The sequence below is a fragment of the Danio rerio genome, chromosome 16, assembly GCF_052040795.2.
Source record: "Danio rerio strain M-AB ecotype USA chromosome 16, GRCz13ab, whole genome shotgun sequence".
NCBI classification, from domain to species: Eukaryota; Metazoa; Chordata; class Actinopteri; order Cypriniformes; family Danionidae; genus Danio; species Danio rerio.
Window position 1 is genome coordinate 55405001 of NC_141036.1, and position 17154 is coordinate 55422154.

Consider the following 17154-nt stretch of genomic DNA (forward strand, 5'->3'; position numbering starts at 1 on the left):
CATGCTAAACTGTAAAAAATCCATACATTTGCAGTTTTCCATATTTTGTGATTTGTGTTTTACTTTTTTCCATTTATGTATGCTTTTGAATTGCATTATAGAATCTTGAACTTTCATCCAACAACTTTTAACCTTGAAAAAGTGACCTTTGTTAACATTTGTAATAGTTTAAAGTGATATATTGACTGACTATTATTTGTGTTTATTTTTTTTACATGGCTTTCATACATAATCGGAGAAATGATGGTTATACACAGTTCCATCATTAGCATATCTACTTATTCAACATGACTGCAAATATATATATATATATACAGAAAAGTCAGAATTATTAGCCCCCTTTTATTATTATTTTTTAAAAATATTTCCCAAATGATGTTTAACAGATTCAGGAAATTTTCACAGTATGTCTGATAATATTTTTTCTTCTGGACAAAATCTTATTTGTTTTATTTAGGCTAGAATAAAAGCCGTTATAATTTTTAAGAGCCATTTTATGGTCAATATTATTAGCCCAGGCTGCATCAATTCATTAAAAATACAATAAAATTGTGATTTTTATTATCATATGATATAGGTATGTAATTTATTCTAGTGAGTCGTATAGAGCAGAATTTTCAGCTGATTTTTATTAAGGGTTTTTTTTTTTATCACAAACTTAAAAAACTATTATTTAAAACCAATGTCTTTTAAACATTTTTAATTTAAAAAAAAAATGCATTTAAAAAAAAAATCATTTTTTTATATAATATATCTGTATGCCAACTTTCTACTTATAGGGCTATATTATAATGATCTAAGCGCAAAGTCTAAAGCGCATGGCACAAAAGCATTACCGACGTTTCCAAATCCACTTTTACTATCTTAAGGATGGAAAAATATGATCAGTGCCTTGCCGCACGGTCTAACAGGGTTGTGCTTATTCTCTTAATGAATTAAGTGTGTGTTTTGAGTATAACGTGCATTAAACCAATCAGAGTCTTGGTTCCTATTACTTATAAGAGTCAGTTTCGTCATGCCATGGCGCATTTGCTATTTACATGGCGGATTTATAAATGGAAAAACTGATGAGAAAACAGTTAAACAGACCATCTGCAGCACAAGGATAAAGAACGAGCCTCCTCCATTCAGTCTCTTTACTTTCTCTTTCAATTTCGTTTGTAGCGCAGAGATTTACTTCAAAACTATTTCTAAATTCAGCTCTAGTTTCCAGCAAACTAATATATGAATGAGTTATGTCCAAACACATGTCCTATTCTTATGCTTCGTATGGTGATGCAGACGTCTCCAAAATCCGACAGGTGGACAAATCTAAACTTTTAATACAGATAATAATAACATTACACAAATGCAAATTGCCATGAATAAACTGAAAAAAGCCCCCCAAGATGAATAAAGCATGGAAGTAGTGGTTTTTATATTTATGCAGAAAATAATATCTTTTGTAACATTTTAATCCTTTAAGTGTTTTCATATGTGTAGATATATTTGTGTATTGCTCTACATCCTGTGTGTATTAAGCAATGTGTAAGCATTTGGACCTGCATAGGTGCATAACTAACGCACTCTAAGCCAGACCTTAGAGCAGCTTTTAGTTGGTCAATGGCGCGATCTATTTCAATTGTTCAAAATAGCATCAACAATGCGCCTTAACACACCTCCTTTTCAGATCAGCACACCCATGAATCCACAAAATGGCGCAAATAGATTTGCTACCTAACCAACATGGCACAAATCGTGAAAATTACTGTTGCGCTGGTCTGAAAATAGCAACAAATCACGGCAAACACCACGTTTTTAATGGTAATACCACTATATGTTTACAGTATATGGGTTTGAAGTAAAGCTTCCGCTCTTAACTCTAAAATAAAAAGAAAAAAAAGCTTGACCATATGCTTTCTTTCGACTGCGACTAAACGAGTAACAGGAGAAAAAAGAGAAAAACAAGATCCAGAAGATCGAAAGAAAACAGAAATAATGATGGACAGCCTGCAATAAATTACAGGCTGAAGGCTAGAGCTCTGAAAATAGCCCCCAACTCCATAAAGCGAGCAATTAGAAACCCGCAGGTCCACCTCCACACTCGTTCCCATTGAGAAAAGTGTGATTACAGAGAGCAGGAGGTGCACCTGTGTGCTCCCGCTCTACCCACAATCCCCTGACCTCGGCTTCGGGTCAGACCCATGCCTGCACGACTAGAAGACAGCCAACAAATCACGCCAAAAATACTGCAGTTTAGCCTCCAAAAATATCGGAGCATCTGCCTGGATGACTCATAAACTTGATCTAAAAGCATGCATGCATTCTGGAGGAACAGGTGGAATATGTTGTGCTTTTGGAAGGTGGGTTGGGAAATATAATGATGAATATAGTTGCGGTCTGAATTATTAGCCCCCTCTATATTTTTTTCCTAGCTTATTTTTTAAACATTTTTAAACATGATATTTAAAATGACTCATTTATAACTGATTTATCTTTGTCATAATGACATAATATTTTACTAGAAGTTTTTGAAGATACTAGTATTCAGCTTAAAGTGACATTTAAAGGCTTAACTAGGTTAATTAGGCAGGATAGGGTAATTTGGTTAGTCATTTTATAACGATGTTTCTTCTTTAGACAATTGAAATAAAATATTGCTTAAGAGGGCTAATAATTTTGACCCTAAAACGGTGTTTAAAAAATTAAAAACTGCTTTTATTCTAGCTGAAATAAAAACAAATAAGACTTTCTCCAGAAGAAAAAAACATTATAGAAAATACTGTGAAAAATTCCTTGCTCTGTTCATCATTGTTTGGGAAATATTAAAAAATAAATAAATAACAGGAGGGTGAATGAGTTTGACTTCATCTGCATATTGTGTGGTCAAAATAAAAAGGGTATCGTTTAACATTATGTTCTATAGTTTATTTCGTGATGTCACAAAAAATATCGTTTACGGTAATCATTTTTCATAATTTATATGAGTGCGATGTTATGTATGTTACAATCCTGTGAAGATGTGAAAGTGCAATGTTCATTTTTTACGTTGGACCTGTAGTCATTAATTTAAAAAGTGATATTTTATTCTATTTTATTTTATTATACTTTATTATTATATTTCTATATATTTATTTTCGAACATTTGCCCTGAATTATGATCACATACAGAATGAATGAGTACCTTTTATGAGTATTTAATATTTAAAGTGGGTATAAAAAATAAATAGTCCTTTACATGTAGTCAATATGTATAGTTTAGTCAAAATTATCCACTCTTATGTTATTTTTTTAAGTGATTTTAATAGAGCAATTAAATTATATTTAAATTAAAAATATATTTTTTTCCTATTGAGAAAGTCTTATTTAATTTCGGGACAAAAGCTATAATAAAGCCAAAAAGACATTTAAAAAGTCTTTAATAAAATAAATAAAATAAAATAAAAACGTATTAATTTAAGGTCAATATTATTAACATATATTTTGAAATCATCTACAGAAGAAAACCCAATCGTAAAATTTAATTTTAACACTTAAGTGGAACAATATTATTTACTGTCATCCTTGCAAAGAGAAAAGAAATCAGTTATTAGAAATGAGTTATTAAAACTATTCTGTTTACAAAAGGCGTTAAGAATCTTCTCTCCACTAAGCAGCACATTTGGAAATACATGAAAGGGCAGAAATTGTACTACATCGTGAAATGTAGCGTTATCAGGATTAAAGATGTTTGTCACACTGCCGAAAACGCTTTTCTCTAATAAGAATTTATAATTGTAATTAAATTCTTCATTCATTTATTCATTTTCTTTTCGGCTTAGTCCCTTTATTAATCTGGGGTCGCCACTGCGGAATGAACCGCCAACTTATCCAGCATATGTTTTACACAAAGGATGCCCTTCCAGCTGCAACCCATCACTCTCATTCACACTCATACACTACGGACAATACCGCATGTCTTTGGATTTGTGGGAGAAACCGGAGCACACCCACACGAACGTGGGGAGAACATGCAAACTCCACAGAGAAATGCCAACTGACCCAGCCGAGGCTCAAACCAGTAACCTTCTTGCTGTGAAGCGACAGCACTACCTACTGCACCACTGCGTTGCCTAATTAAGTTCTTAAACTCTTAAATTACTCTTAAAGAATTACTCTTAAATATTGTCTTGTTGTCAGAAATAATATGATAAAATTAAGTGAGTTTTTCCTTAAAACAAGCTAAATAATCTGTCGACAACACTTAAAGGTGAAACGGGATTATTTTTCTTATCCCATTGGCAGGTTATTTTGCTTGTTTTAAGGAAAAACTCACTAAATTTGAACCTATTATTTCTAAAAACAGGACGATATTTTTTACTTTTCTAGAATATGCATTTTGATTTCAGATTTTTTAAATATTAGGCTAGACAAAACATAAAAATAAGATGCTTTTAGAGTTTTTCCCTTGTTTCTAGTCCAAATATCTTTAAATGAATGAAGCATTTTCAAGACAAGCAAACCATATTGTCTTGTTTAAGAATTAATAAGTCAAAATTAAGCGAGTTTTTCTTTGAAACAAGCAAAATAATCTGCCAATGGGGTAAATAAAACAACGTCCTCTTTCCTTTCGACGTGCTACAACAAACAACCAAAGTAAAAATTAAGAAAAGCATTTCTTGCATTGCATCGCCCAGCAGCCAAGGTGTACATGTTCTGTACCTTTAGCCTGTGCGGCTGAACTGTGCGAGTAACCCAGAGAGAGCAAGGCCATCTCGATGAGCTGGTTGAAGAGCATGTCTTTTCTGACCAGGACGAACTCGGCGTGTTCCTCTTTGCTGTCGAACTCCAACGGGCTCTCGTAGTGCTCCACCACACAGAACACCGGCAGCATGTTACCTGCAGACACAACACAGCAGGCTTAACACTTGAGCATTCATTTACAAACTCAACTGCCTTCTTATGTTTTACGCTTTTCTTACTTAGATTTTTGGTCTTGTTTCTAGTCCAAATATCTAGAAATTCCTAAATCCAGCAGCATTTTGGGACAAGCTAAACATATTGACTTGTTTAAGGAAAAAAGTACTTAAATTAAGTGAGTTTTCCAGTAAACAAGCTAAACAATCTGCCAATGGGATAAGCAAAATAATCTTGTCTTTCCTTTTGATATTAGATTAATTTGCTTAACCATTTGGCAAATTATTTAGCTTGTTTTAATGAAAAACTCACATAATTTTGACATATTATTTTTTAAAACAAGACAACATGTTATGCTTGTCTAGAAAAAGCTTCTTGATTTAAGATATTTGGATTATTTTTAGATGTTTGGACTAGAAACCTAAGTTATAGAATGATGCTAAATGATTAATGCTAGTGTTTCCTTAAATTCAGCCTGCATATTGGTATTTATTGGCCATTTTCTCTGATAGTTGCATGTTTGTTTAATTTAAATGACATTTAGATTAATTTAGAATCATTTAGTAGATGCTTACAATTGAGAAGGCATTCAGCAATCCAACACGAAGAGGCAATACACACAACAAGTGCTAATATACATGGTACGTTATAAGGAGCATTACATGCTGGAGTTTCTTTTAAAGAGAAGAGTCTTTCTACGGGTGGTTTGTCAAACCCACTCACCTGTGTGAAGCTCACTTCATAAATGCACAATGTTTTTGGTTTTTGTATGAGACGTTGAGTGTGTAAGAAAGTGTCTGGTGCAAAATGTGCATGTAACTGCTGCAAGTGTTGGTTAAAGTGTCGGAGAGATGAAGGAGGGTGATTTCTACAGGTGGTTTGTCAAGACCACTGACCTGTGTGAGGCACACTGAGAACTGCATTATGCTTTGAGGTTTTAAAATGATGCGTTGGAGGTGGGGGGTGAAGAGGGGGCCCTGTATTTGTTCACTGGGGTTCAGGTGATCGCAGAAAGATTTGGTTTTTAGTTGTTGTTTGAATGACACTAATTTTCTGCAATGATGAGTGTGTTGAAAGTGTTCTGTTGGTTTTAGGTAGAATATAATTTCTTGGCGGATTGTTCATTTTTTGTTAGAGCATTTTATGTTAGTAAATATGTATTTTGAAAACTTGGATCTATTATGTATTGATTAATGGTTTAATACTTTTAGGTCACCTATTTTATCATTGGCCCAGGGAAGGAAGCTCCAAAATAACTGTTTGGCTAATTAATAATTATTAATGTGCACTGTACCTGACAAATAAACCCAGAATAAAAAATAAAATAAATATTTAAAACAAACAAACAAACACACAAACAAACAATAATGATAACACATAATTGATAAAACACAAATGATATTAGTCTATAAATGTAATATAATTAGTCTATAAATAAAATAAAATAAAATAAAATAAAATAAAATAAAATAAAATTAATTGTGAAAAAACAAGTAACACTGGAAGCTGAAGTGGAATTTCTAATAAAATAAAATAAAATAAAATAAAATACAATAAAAAAATAAATAAATTAAAATAAAAGAATATACAATAAGATAAGATAAGATAAGATAAGATAAGATAAGATAAGATAAGATAAGATAAGATAAGATAAGATAAAATAAAATAAATTGTCAATACTTTTGGGGCATCTTGCAGCATTTCCAAACTTTTATTTTTATTAATAACTATGCATTTTTGCCATTTTTAGACCTGAATGAATTATGAGGGTTAAAAAATTGCTAGAATGTTTCAATAATTACAAAAACAACAACCACCAAGTAAGACCGCAAACTGAAGTAGAATATATGTATGTGTGTGTGTGCGCGTGTAAATAATTATTGACTAGATATTTTTTTTCAGGAACCTTCTATAAAGCTTAAAGTGACATTTAAAGGCTTAACTAGGTTAATTAGGTTAACTAGGCAGGTTAGGGTAATTAGGCAAGTTATTGTATAACAAAAGGTTTGTTCTGTAGACTATCAAAAATATATATAGCTTAAAGGGGCTAATAATATTGACCTGTTTTTTAACAATTAAAAACTGCTTTTAATCTAGTCAAAAAAAAACAAAGACTTTTTTCCAGAGTAAAAAATATGATCAGAAATACTGTGAAAATGTCCTTGCTCTGTTAAACATCTTTTGGGAAATATTAAAAAAAAGAAAAGAAAATCTACTGTAATTAAATTAATTCATTAAATATGAGAATTTTGAGCATCTTAAAGCATTTGCAAACTTTTATTTCTTTAATAATAACTATGCACTTCAATCATTTTTTTTTGCATTTCTTTTTTTATGTTCAAAATGAACATGAATGAATTATTAGACTTTAAAAAAGTGCAAGTATTTATGTCATTATTACAAAAAACAACAACCAAGTAATACCATAAACTGAAATAAAATTTCTCCCATAAACCACAGTGAAAACAATCTTCATTTTCAACTCTCGAAAAATCATTTATTACAGCGCTCTAATGATCAATGGATTCCAATCTGCAGTAATGGTGTAACAATAAAGCAGCACTGTAAAATAAATAAATAAATAAATAAATAAATAAATAAATAAATAAATAAATAAATAAATAAATAAATAAATAAAATAAAATAAAATAAAATCGTAAGTATTTTGATCATCTTACTGCATTTTCAAAGTTTAGTTCCTTAATTGTTATGCATTTTTTGTGTACAAAATGGACCCGAATGAATTATAAGAGTTAAAACAATTGCTAGAATATAGAATAATTACGAAAAAAAAACAACCAAGTAACATTGTTAACTGAAGTAACATTTCTCCTATAAAGCACCATCCAACTATCTTCATTTCCAACTCTCGAAAAATCATTTATTACAGCGCTCTTATGATCAATTGATTCTAATCCGCAGTAATGGTGTAACAATAAAGCAGCATTGTAAAATAAATAAATAAATAAATAAATAAATAAATAAATAAATAAATAAAATAAAATAAAATAAAATAAAATAAAATCGTAAGTATTTTGATCATCTTACTGCATTTTCAAAGTTTAGTTCCTTAATTGTTATGCATTTTTTGTGTACAAAATGGACCCGAATGAATTATAAGAGTTAAAACAATTGGTAGAATATAGAATAATTACGAAAAAAAAACAACCAAGTAACATTGTTAACTGAAGTAACATTTCTCCTATAAAGCACCATCCAACTATCTTCATTTCCAACTCTCGAAAAATCATTTATTACAGCGCTCTAATGATCAATTGATTCTAATCCGCAGTAATGGTGTAACAATAAAGCAGCATTGTAACATGCATAATAAGATCAGAGACGGCGTCAGACGACGAAACAGCTCTGCTATTTAAACGTGTTAGCGTACTAAAAGGTTAGAGCTCAACGCGGGTTTAGTGCTTTATTTATTGTTAAGGTGCTAAAATCGCATTAAAATACTTCTTCAGGCGGATCCCGGAAACCCTTCCCATGATGCACCGTTCGGCTCCCAACGCACCGTATAGCCTTGAGGTTTTACGAGGCTGTGTAAACAGCACAGCGCTATCAGAGAAAAGAAAAAAAAAATGAAGAATCTCCATCCAAAGCTGTCATGTGTTCGGGTTTACTGTGCAAATATCACATAATACCAGCCAGCTGCAACACTCCGGTGATGAAATTTCAGGAACTTTCTGATCTCCTGGACTCGGGATCTTTATTTTTACAGGATTTAATAGAGACTAGGGGGTAATATCAGCATGGGCAATCGTAATAAATCATATTTCTCCAACCCCGTGGTCACTAGGCTAAGAAAGCGATCATTTTTTTTGGGGAGGAAAACAATCAATAAATAGGGTAATCATAAGCAGATGCTGGGGAATGTGCTGAATCGAAGCTTTTCCATTTTTAATAGATAAAGATCTAACAATAAAGACTGCTGTGTCGGTTCATTTCAGGATCAATACGCGCTTTGTTCCCAGCGAGCAAGAGAAAAGCCCATGGTAAATATTATTCAGCTGAAACAATGAATACGGTAGCTTCCAAAGTTCAGCAAAAGCACTCAGCAAAAAGTTCACTTTTCCCCATAAATAATAATAACGGTTGCCCGGAGAGCTATAGAACGAAGGCGTGCAGGAGCATTAACAACTGATGCCAGCTGCTGGAAACCCAAACTTTGCTTCTTTATATCGCATGCACACTGCAGAAATATTATAGGATCATATTGTTAGATTTGGTTCAAATGCGCACTAGTGCTTCTGAGTAAAACATAATGACTATTACACATCGTCTGACTTACCGAAGACCGCCTTGTAATAATAGTTTATCTACCAAATAAGTATTAACAGGCATATTTAGGACAAGAATGATGGTTTAGGGGTCAATATTATATGATCGTATTGTTAGATTTAGTTCAAATGCGCACTAGTGCTCCTGAGTGAAACATAATGACTATTACACATCATTTGATTTACAAAAGACCACCTTGTAGTGATAGTTTATCTACTGAAAGTCTTGACAGGATTATGTAGGACAAGAATGATAGTTTAGGGGTCAATATTTTAGGATCTTACTGTTGATTTGGTACAAATGTGCACTAGTGCTTCTGAGAATAACAATCACTATTACACATCGTCACATTTACAGAAGACCACCTTGTAGTGACAGTTTATCTAAAGTCTTCACAGGCAAATTTGGATCAATAATGATGGTTTAGGGGTCAATATTATAGGATCGTATTTTTAGATTTGGTTCAAATGTGCACTAGTGCTTCTGAGTAAAACATGATGACTATTACACATCGCTTGATTTACAGAAGACCACCTTGTAGTGATAGTTTATCTACTGAAAGTCTTGACAGGATTATGTAGGACAAGAATGATAGTTTAGGGGTCAATATTTTAGGATCTTACTGTTGATTTGGTTCAAATGTGCACTAGTGCTTCTGAGTATAACATAATCACTATTTTACACATCGTCACATTTACAGAAGACCACCTTGTAGTGATAGTTTATCTACCTAAAAAGTCTTCACAGGCAAATTTGGATCAATAATGATGGTTTTGGGGTCAATATTATAGGATCTTACTGTTGATTTGGTACAAATGCGCACTAGTGCTTCTGAGTAAAACACTATCACTATTAAACATCGGCAGATTTACCTTGTAGTAATAGTTTATTTACCAAAAAAAGTCTTGACAGGCAAATTTAGATCCGAAATGATGGTTTAGGGGTCAATATTATAGGATGATATAGTTAGATTTGGTTCTGATGTGCACTAGTGCTTCTGAGTAATCTAATGATTATTACACATCGCCTAACTTACACAAGACCACCGTGTAGTGATAGTCTATCTACCAAAAAAGTCTTGACAGGCATATTTAGGAGAAAAATTATGGTTTAGGGATCAATATTATAGGATTGTATTGTTAGATTTGGTTTAAATGTGCACTAGTGCTGAGTATAACATAATGACTATTACACATCGTCACATTTACAGAAGACCACCTTGTAGTGATAGTTTATCTACCTAAAAAGTCTTCACAGGCAAATTTGGATCAATAATGATGGTTTGGGGGTTAATATTATAGGAGTGTATTGTTAGATTTGGTTCTGATGTGCACTAGTGCTTCTGAGTTCAATTTAATGACTATTACACATCGTCTGACTTACAGAAGACCACCTTTTAGTAATAGTTTATCCAAAAGTATTGACAGGATTATTTAGGACAAGAATAAAGGTTTAGGGATTAATGTTACAGGACCTTATTGTTAAATTTGGTTCAAATGCGCATTAGTGCTTCTGAGTATAACATAATCACTATTACACATCGTCACATTTACAGAAGACCCCCTTGTAGTGATAGTTTATCTATCGAAAAAGTCTTGACAGGATTATTTAGGACAAGAATGATGGTTTAGGGATCAATATTAGAGGATCTGAAAAAATATTATAGGATCATATTGTTAGATTTGGTTCAAATGTGCACTAGTGCTTCTGAGTAAAACATAATGACTATTACACATCATCACATTTACAGAAGACCACCTTGTAGTGATAGTTTATCTACTGAAAAAGTCTTGACATGATTATTGAGGACAAGAATGATGGTTTAGGGATCAATATAATAGGATCTTATTGTTATATTTAGTTCAAATGTGCACTAGTGCTTCTGAGTAAGACATAATCACCACTACACATCATTTGATTTACAGAAGACCACCTTGTAGTAATAGTTTATCTACTTAAAAGTCTTGACAGGCATATTTAGGGGAAAAAAATGATGGTTTAGGGGTCAATATTATAGGATCCTATTGTTATACTTGGTTCAAATGTGCACTAGTGCTTCTGGGTAAAACATAATGACTATTAAACAGTCTGGTTTACAGAAGACCACCTTGTAGTGATCATCTACTGAAGAGTTTATCTAAAGAAAAAGTATTAACAGGCTTATTAATGACAAGAATGATGGTTTAACAATCACAGTTGATACTCGGAAATACTAATTAAACTATTATAAATTATTTATTATTTGCCACCTAGCATTCAAAATACCTTGCTTACATCCTTTTATGTTTTTATTAGTACAAATCTGAATGAATGAGATTGTTTAGTTTTTGCATTTGGGCATGCCTGATGTTATTCATTCCTCTACCTCTTTGTGCAAATGTAAATAAAAGCTGAAAAATATGTTTGTTTTTCCACGATGCCTCTTGTAGGGCTGGGTGATTAATCGAAAAAAATAATCGAAATCGACATTCACAACCTATAATCAATCTAATTTACCCTGGTTGATTTGTTTGATTATTTTCCTTACCATGAGCGGTCATGTGACTCTACTTTGTTATGGCTGATTTATACTTCTGCATCGAGCGCACGCGTATAGTTCAGCGCAGCCTTCGCGCTTTCGCATACACGCACACCTCTTAAAAATGTAACTATACGTTTCGACCACGCATAGCGCAAGCTCTGTGATTGGTCCATTTGGTAGTGCTGACAGCAGCGAGCTATTGGAGTGTTTTAAAGCATTTGAGTCCTGTGGGGTAACTCAAGATAAAACTGTTGTTTTGTGTTTACTGATAAAAGTTGTTGCCCGTCCACCAGTTCCTGTCTCTAAATGAGCCAGCTTTAGCTTCTTGTACATTAAGGTAGCATTCGGAAAAAACAAAACACCCGCAAAGAAACTCGACACAGAGGAACATAAAGACCCGCTGCCAGCTAGCGTTTCGGAAGTGTTATTGCAGAGCAACACAAACAACATGCAAGGCAAGCGCCGAGGCGATGCGATCACTCGATGCGAAAGTACAAAATCAGCCTTTAAAGTCTGAGGCTGATTTATACTTCTGCTGCCAGTTTGCAGCCACATCTGATCTCATCGTAGGATGATGGACCCATTCTTGAGCCTTACTTTGCACCAGAGATGCCTTGAGGCGGCAAATTTTCCATTACATTAAAATGATTATTTACATTAAAATATTTGTTTACAGAAGATGCAAGAAGTGCACTGTTAAATATATAATATACAGCATATACAAGAGTTATTTTATTTAGAAGAGATACTGCTTATTTTCTACTTTTAATATGAAAATAAACTGAGGGCAAAAAATAAATGAATGAATGAATGAATGAATGAATGAATGAATGAACAAATAAATTAACGTTCATTAATCGTAATCAAGTTAAAATGTTTAATAAATCCAGATTTTGATTTTATTTGCACAGGCCGAGCCTCTTGTACATTGTCGTATTATCTTTTAAGGGTAACTTAGTTAAAATTTGTCAGGGGTGTAAATAACTTTGGGTTTGACTCTATATACTTCTTTTATTTTTACTAAATGTATTTAAAGTAGAAAATTTACTTGCACTTAATATGGATATCCATTTATATAAAACCACTTGTTTTATTTATTTAATTTGATGCAGACAGTTTTGCCTTGACCCATTGGTGGAATAAACAATAATAATTCTTTAAAAAATCAAACTAGATACCTAAAATCAAACTAGATACCTATAATAACAATAATAACGAGGATTAGGTTGTGTAAAAGGTTTTCTTTGACATTCTAAACTCACAGCAGTGACCGTTTGCTAAAAACAAATGCAAATGTTCTAACAGTAAGCACATAACATACCCGCAGAAACATTGGTGGTTGTATTACTGTCCAAAAAATATGCAAATTATTTTGCATCTTTGCTTTGTTCTCATAATTTGTAGCCATAACTCGTATGTTTAAATTGAAGGCATTGAAATCTTTTTTTTTAAATGCTAAGTGCTGTTTAACAGAGCAAAGCATTTTCCAAAGTATTTTTAAAGTCAGTATTATTCAGGCCTCTTAAGAAGTTTGTGCAATAAATGTAAAATTTCCAAAGGTACACTCATTCTGGGCAAGCCATAAAATTTTTTCAATTTTGGCAAAACATTTTTAAATTTAAATCTGAAGTGTATAAAAGCTGAAATTGGGCATCTTTCAAGACACCTCAGAAATAGGTGACAAATATATATTTATCACAGGCAGTATATTCGAATATGATATTAGCAAAAAAATAATAATAATTTTACAAAATTGGAATTCAGATTTCGTGTCTGTTTTTGAAACCTGGATTAGGAGTTTTAGTTATGTGCTGCCCATGGAAGAATTGAGATATGGGTTGGCAAACAAACAAAACATATTTTTTAAAATCTGAAATCCAATTAAAGGGCAACACTGCATCTCAGTGGTTAGCCCTGCCGCCTCACAGCAAACAATCCCAGGTTCGAGTCCTGGTTGAGTCAAGTTGGCATTTCTGTGTGGAGTTTACAGAGCTGCAGCTGGAAGGGCATCCGCTGTGTAAAACATTTGCTGGATAAATTGGTGGTTCGTTCTGCTGTGGCGATTCCTGATGGATCAAGAGACTAAGCCGAAGGAAAATGAATAAATGAACAAATGAAATCTAATTAGTCTTTATATAAGTGATGCTGACTTGTAACTCTTTATAGGGCGAACTGGTTTGGCATACGCCGAGTTGTGGATCCTAAACACTTCTCTGTAAATTATTTATTTATTATATTTAAACTTTTTTAAATGCCTTCTTGATGATATTGCATTATATTGTGTCCAACACTGTGTATTGTGAAATGGCCTTTGTACTCTTTCTGTTCTAGTTAATGTTATTGTTTACTTTCTTTGCTAAAACCATTCAAAAATAAATAAATAAATAAATAATAGAATACGTATATATATTTTTTTTCTTAAATGATTTTAGCATATATATATATATATATATATATATATATATATATATATATATATATATATATATATATATATATATATGCTAAATCATTTAATATATATTAAATGTATAAATATTTAATATTTTATATAAATTAAATATATACATATATATATATATATATATATATATATATATATATATATATATATATATATATATATATATATATATATATAAATTTATTTTTTTTAAGTCATTGTTTAATCTGAATACTAGCACACTCCAAAAAAATTTCTTTTTGCTGTGTTTAAACTACCGAGTTGAAACAACACGATTCTTAAGTTATTTTGGAGGACAACTCGATTGTTTTATGCTCAATCTACTTAAATTTGTGAAAACAATTAAGTTAACATATTTTTTATGGGACAACATAAAGGAACTGTGTGGAACCCAGCATTATACAGTGTATATTTCAAAATAACTATATTATTATTTTTTATTTTTAGTTATTTTGAAATATAATCATGATTAGTTATTTTGTACAGTTTTTTTTTAGATTGATTTTAATTCTTTTTTATAACTGTGTATCTAGCAGTAGTTTACAGCATATTCTCTCTCAGCATAACTTGTGCGAGTTGCTTTGAATAACAGTGTCCTCTAAATGCACGCATGTAAATGTTAACGTTCCTCTCAAGTGGGCCGACAAATCTCTTTTCACTGGAATCCTATCCTAGGACAGGCTGGTAATAAAAGCAGACTCACCCCTCTTGTGGCAGGCCTTCAGATGATGTCCAGGGGGTTTAAAGGGCACGCCGGAGAGCTTGGCTCCAGTGCTGCCCAGACGAGAGCGACCCGGTGGGCTCCCGTTCTGCTCCAGACGGGCCAGTTTAGCCGGAGGGCCCTTGCTGTCGTTCAAACTGTTGACCATCTCGCAGTTCTCCTTCCCCAGGCATGTTTCGCTGAGATGCTCCATGGTTCTCAGCACCACTGCTCACTGTCACCTGAAACAGCAGAGCTGTGGCATTAGAAGATCAGGAGTCAGAAAAATAACTTACAGTAATAAAGAGCACCGAAGCAAAGACTCTCTTCCTGAAATGTCAAATCAAGCCTAATGTTACATGGCATTTACAATGTTTCATGCAACGATCACATTCCCATTCTTAGGAGCATGTATTATGCATGTCTAACCCACTGCAGAATCCCATGTGGAGAGAGCAAACAAGCTAGTTTTTGTACAGTCGCATTAACGTGCAGAGGAGTCCACTTGAGTGATCATCAGCGCAGCGTACAATGAATTTATACAAGAGGGACGGCCGGTGAAATATTTAGCAGATCTTGTGTTTATGTGTTTAAAAAATATTTAGATTTTACATTGTAAAATATAGTGACGCACACACTAAAAAAGTTTTTTCTAAAAAGTCAAAACAAAGGAATGACCTGGGATTATCCGAAAAAAAAAAGAGACACAGAGAGAGAGACGTGCACCTTGCTTTATCGCATTCACAGCAGCGATAAAGGAACATTGCACCAGACACCATGACAGACGGGGTTAGATTTCATCAAACAGGCCAAACAAGACATCAGACATGCAACAATGAATTCCACAGCACTGAACAACCGATGAACTTGGGTGACATTGTGCAAAAACCAATATAACTGGAATAGATAACGTACACAAAATAAACATATAAACTAACCAATACACTTTTGTGGAGTCACTTTTAAAAATCACAACCACTAACAAAAGTAATGTGTCAGTAAAAAAAAAAAAAGCTTATAGTTCTGACCCTGAAAATGACTTTTGTTGACATATAAGTTAATGCATGTTGATTTAGTCGTGTACAATAAAATCTGTGTATTGTTTTAGATGCATTTAATAAAATTAAATAATTGAATTTCTCCTTTTAGACTGAAAAATCTATGAAAGAAATATTTTAAAACAACCAAAATTTAACTTACCACTTTAAGACAAGCATATAAGGAGCTGAGGATGAACAGCGACTTCAAGTTTTGCCAGGAGCAGCACAAACTTCCCTCGGATTTCAGTTTTATGACAGCTATTTCTATTCTAAAGCACGCAAAACTTCCAGATCGCCAACACCAACGCTAAAATCATTAATTGCATCGCTTAATACACAAACACGAACAGTAAAGTACTTTAAAACGAGATGTGATCTATTAAAATAACAGCGATTGCACGCAATCACACCGAAATGCGACGAGCTCCGGCGAGTCTGTAGAGTTCAATGGAGTTTACGATCACGTCCAGCGCAACGGCAGCGTTCCCAACGCATCCCATTCGAGCGTCAACAATACGAGCCTACGGGAACAGAAAGCGCTCGTGGATCGCCTCTCATCTAGCCGAAGAACAACAGCACGAAGCCCCGGCGACCTGCCGTCTCATCTCGAGCCCGTACGCGGATCCAAAGCCGCTTTAAAAGTGCGCGATACACTTTCGAACGTCGAACGAAGCATCAAAGCATCCGCGCATTCCAGACGCGCGCCCGCGTTACATTCTATCTTCCGTTTGTTGTTACATTTGTAACATTCGCGCTCGGTCCTTTTCTTTCTGTTTCCCTTCTGTCTCCCTCTCTCTTTCTGTGTGTGTATGTGTGTGCGTCTCTCTCTCTCTCCCTCTCTCTCTCTCTCTCTCTCTCTGTCCCCATTAAATTATGAGTTGCATCGGCTCATCCCTCCCTCTCCGCGCTGCCTGCCGCTTCTCCTCATCTCTAAACCAGCTAAACGACGCGATTGAAGACGGATTTTGGGGGGGATGCTCCCGCTGTCCTGGAGGAGGATGGTCAATGCGAAAAAAGTAAAAGTGCCGGAGGATGAGGATGATGATGATGGTGGATTTCCGCCTGCAAGCGCGCAGGAATTTTTAATCAGCTTGATTAGAGTGAGGCGGTTCTGCATTTATTACTGACACACAAACACACACACACAATCTGTATACACACGCGCGTACAGGACGCACGCACATGCGATATCATAAAATCAGTAATGCGTTTAGTTTTCGAACAAAACAGGCGATCCTTGTGTGGATTTTGTTGCTGATATTTTGTG

The 17154-nt window shown here is 33.7% G+C and overlaps 1 protein-coding gene across 25 annotated transcripts in view; it reads right to left on the reverse strand.

The window, feature by feature from the left end:
* Positions 1-17154, reverse strand: part of satb1b (SATB homeobox 1b) — a 208221-nt gene that overhangs the window by 94264 nt on the left and 96803 nt on the right. For 21 of the 25 annotated variants that reach the window (XM_087286176.1, XM_087286165.1, XM_087286170.1 and 18 more), the window contains 2 exons: positions 14851-15089; positions 4681-4857 (listed from right to left, as the gene is read on the reverse strand). In XM_087286176.1, the coding sequence (XP_087142302.1) occupies positions 4681-4857; positions 14851-15061 (388 nt within the window). In that variant the 5' untranslated portion in view covers positions 15062-15089. 25 annotated transcript variants of the gene reach the window in all.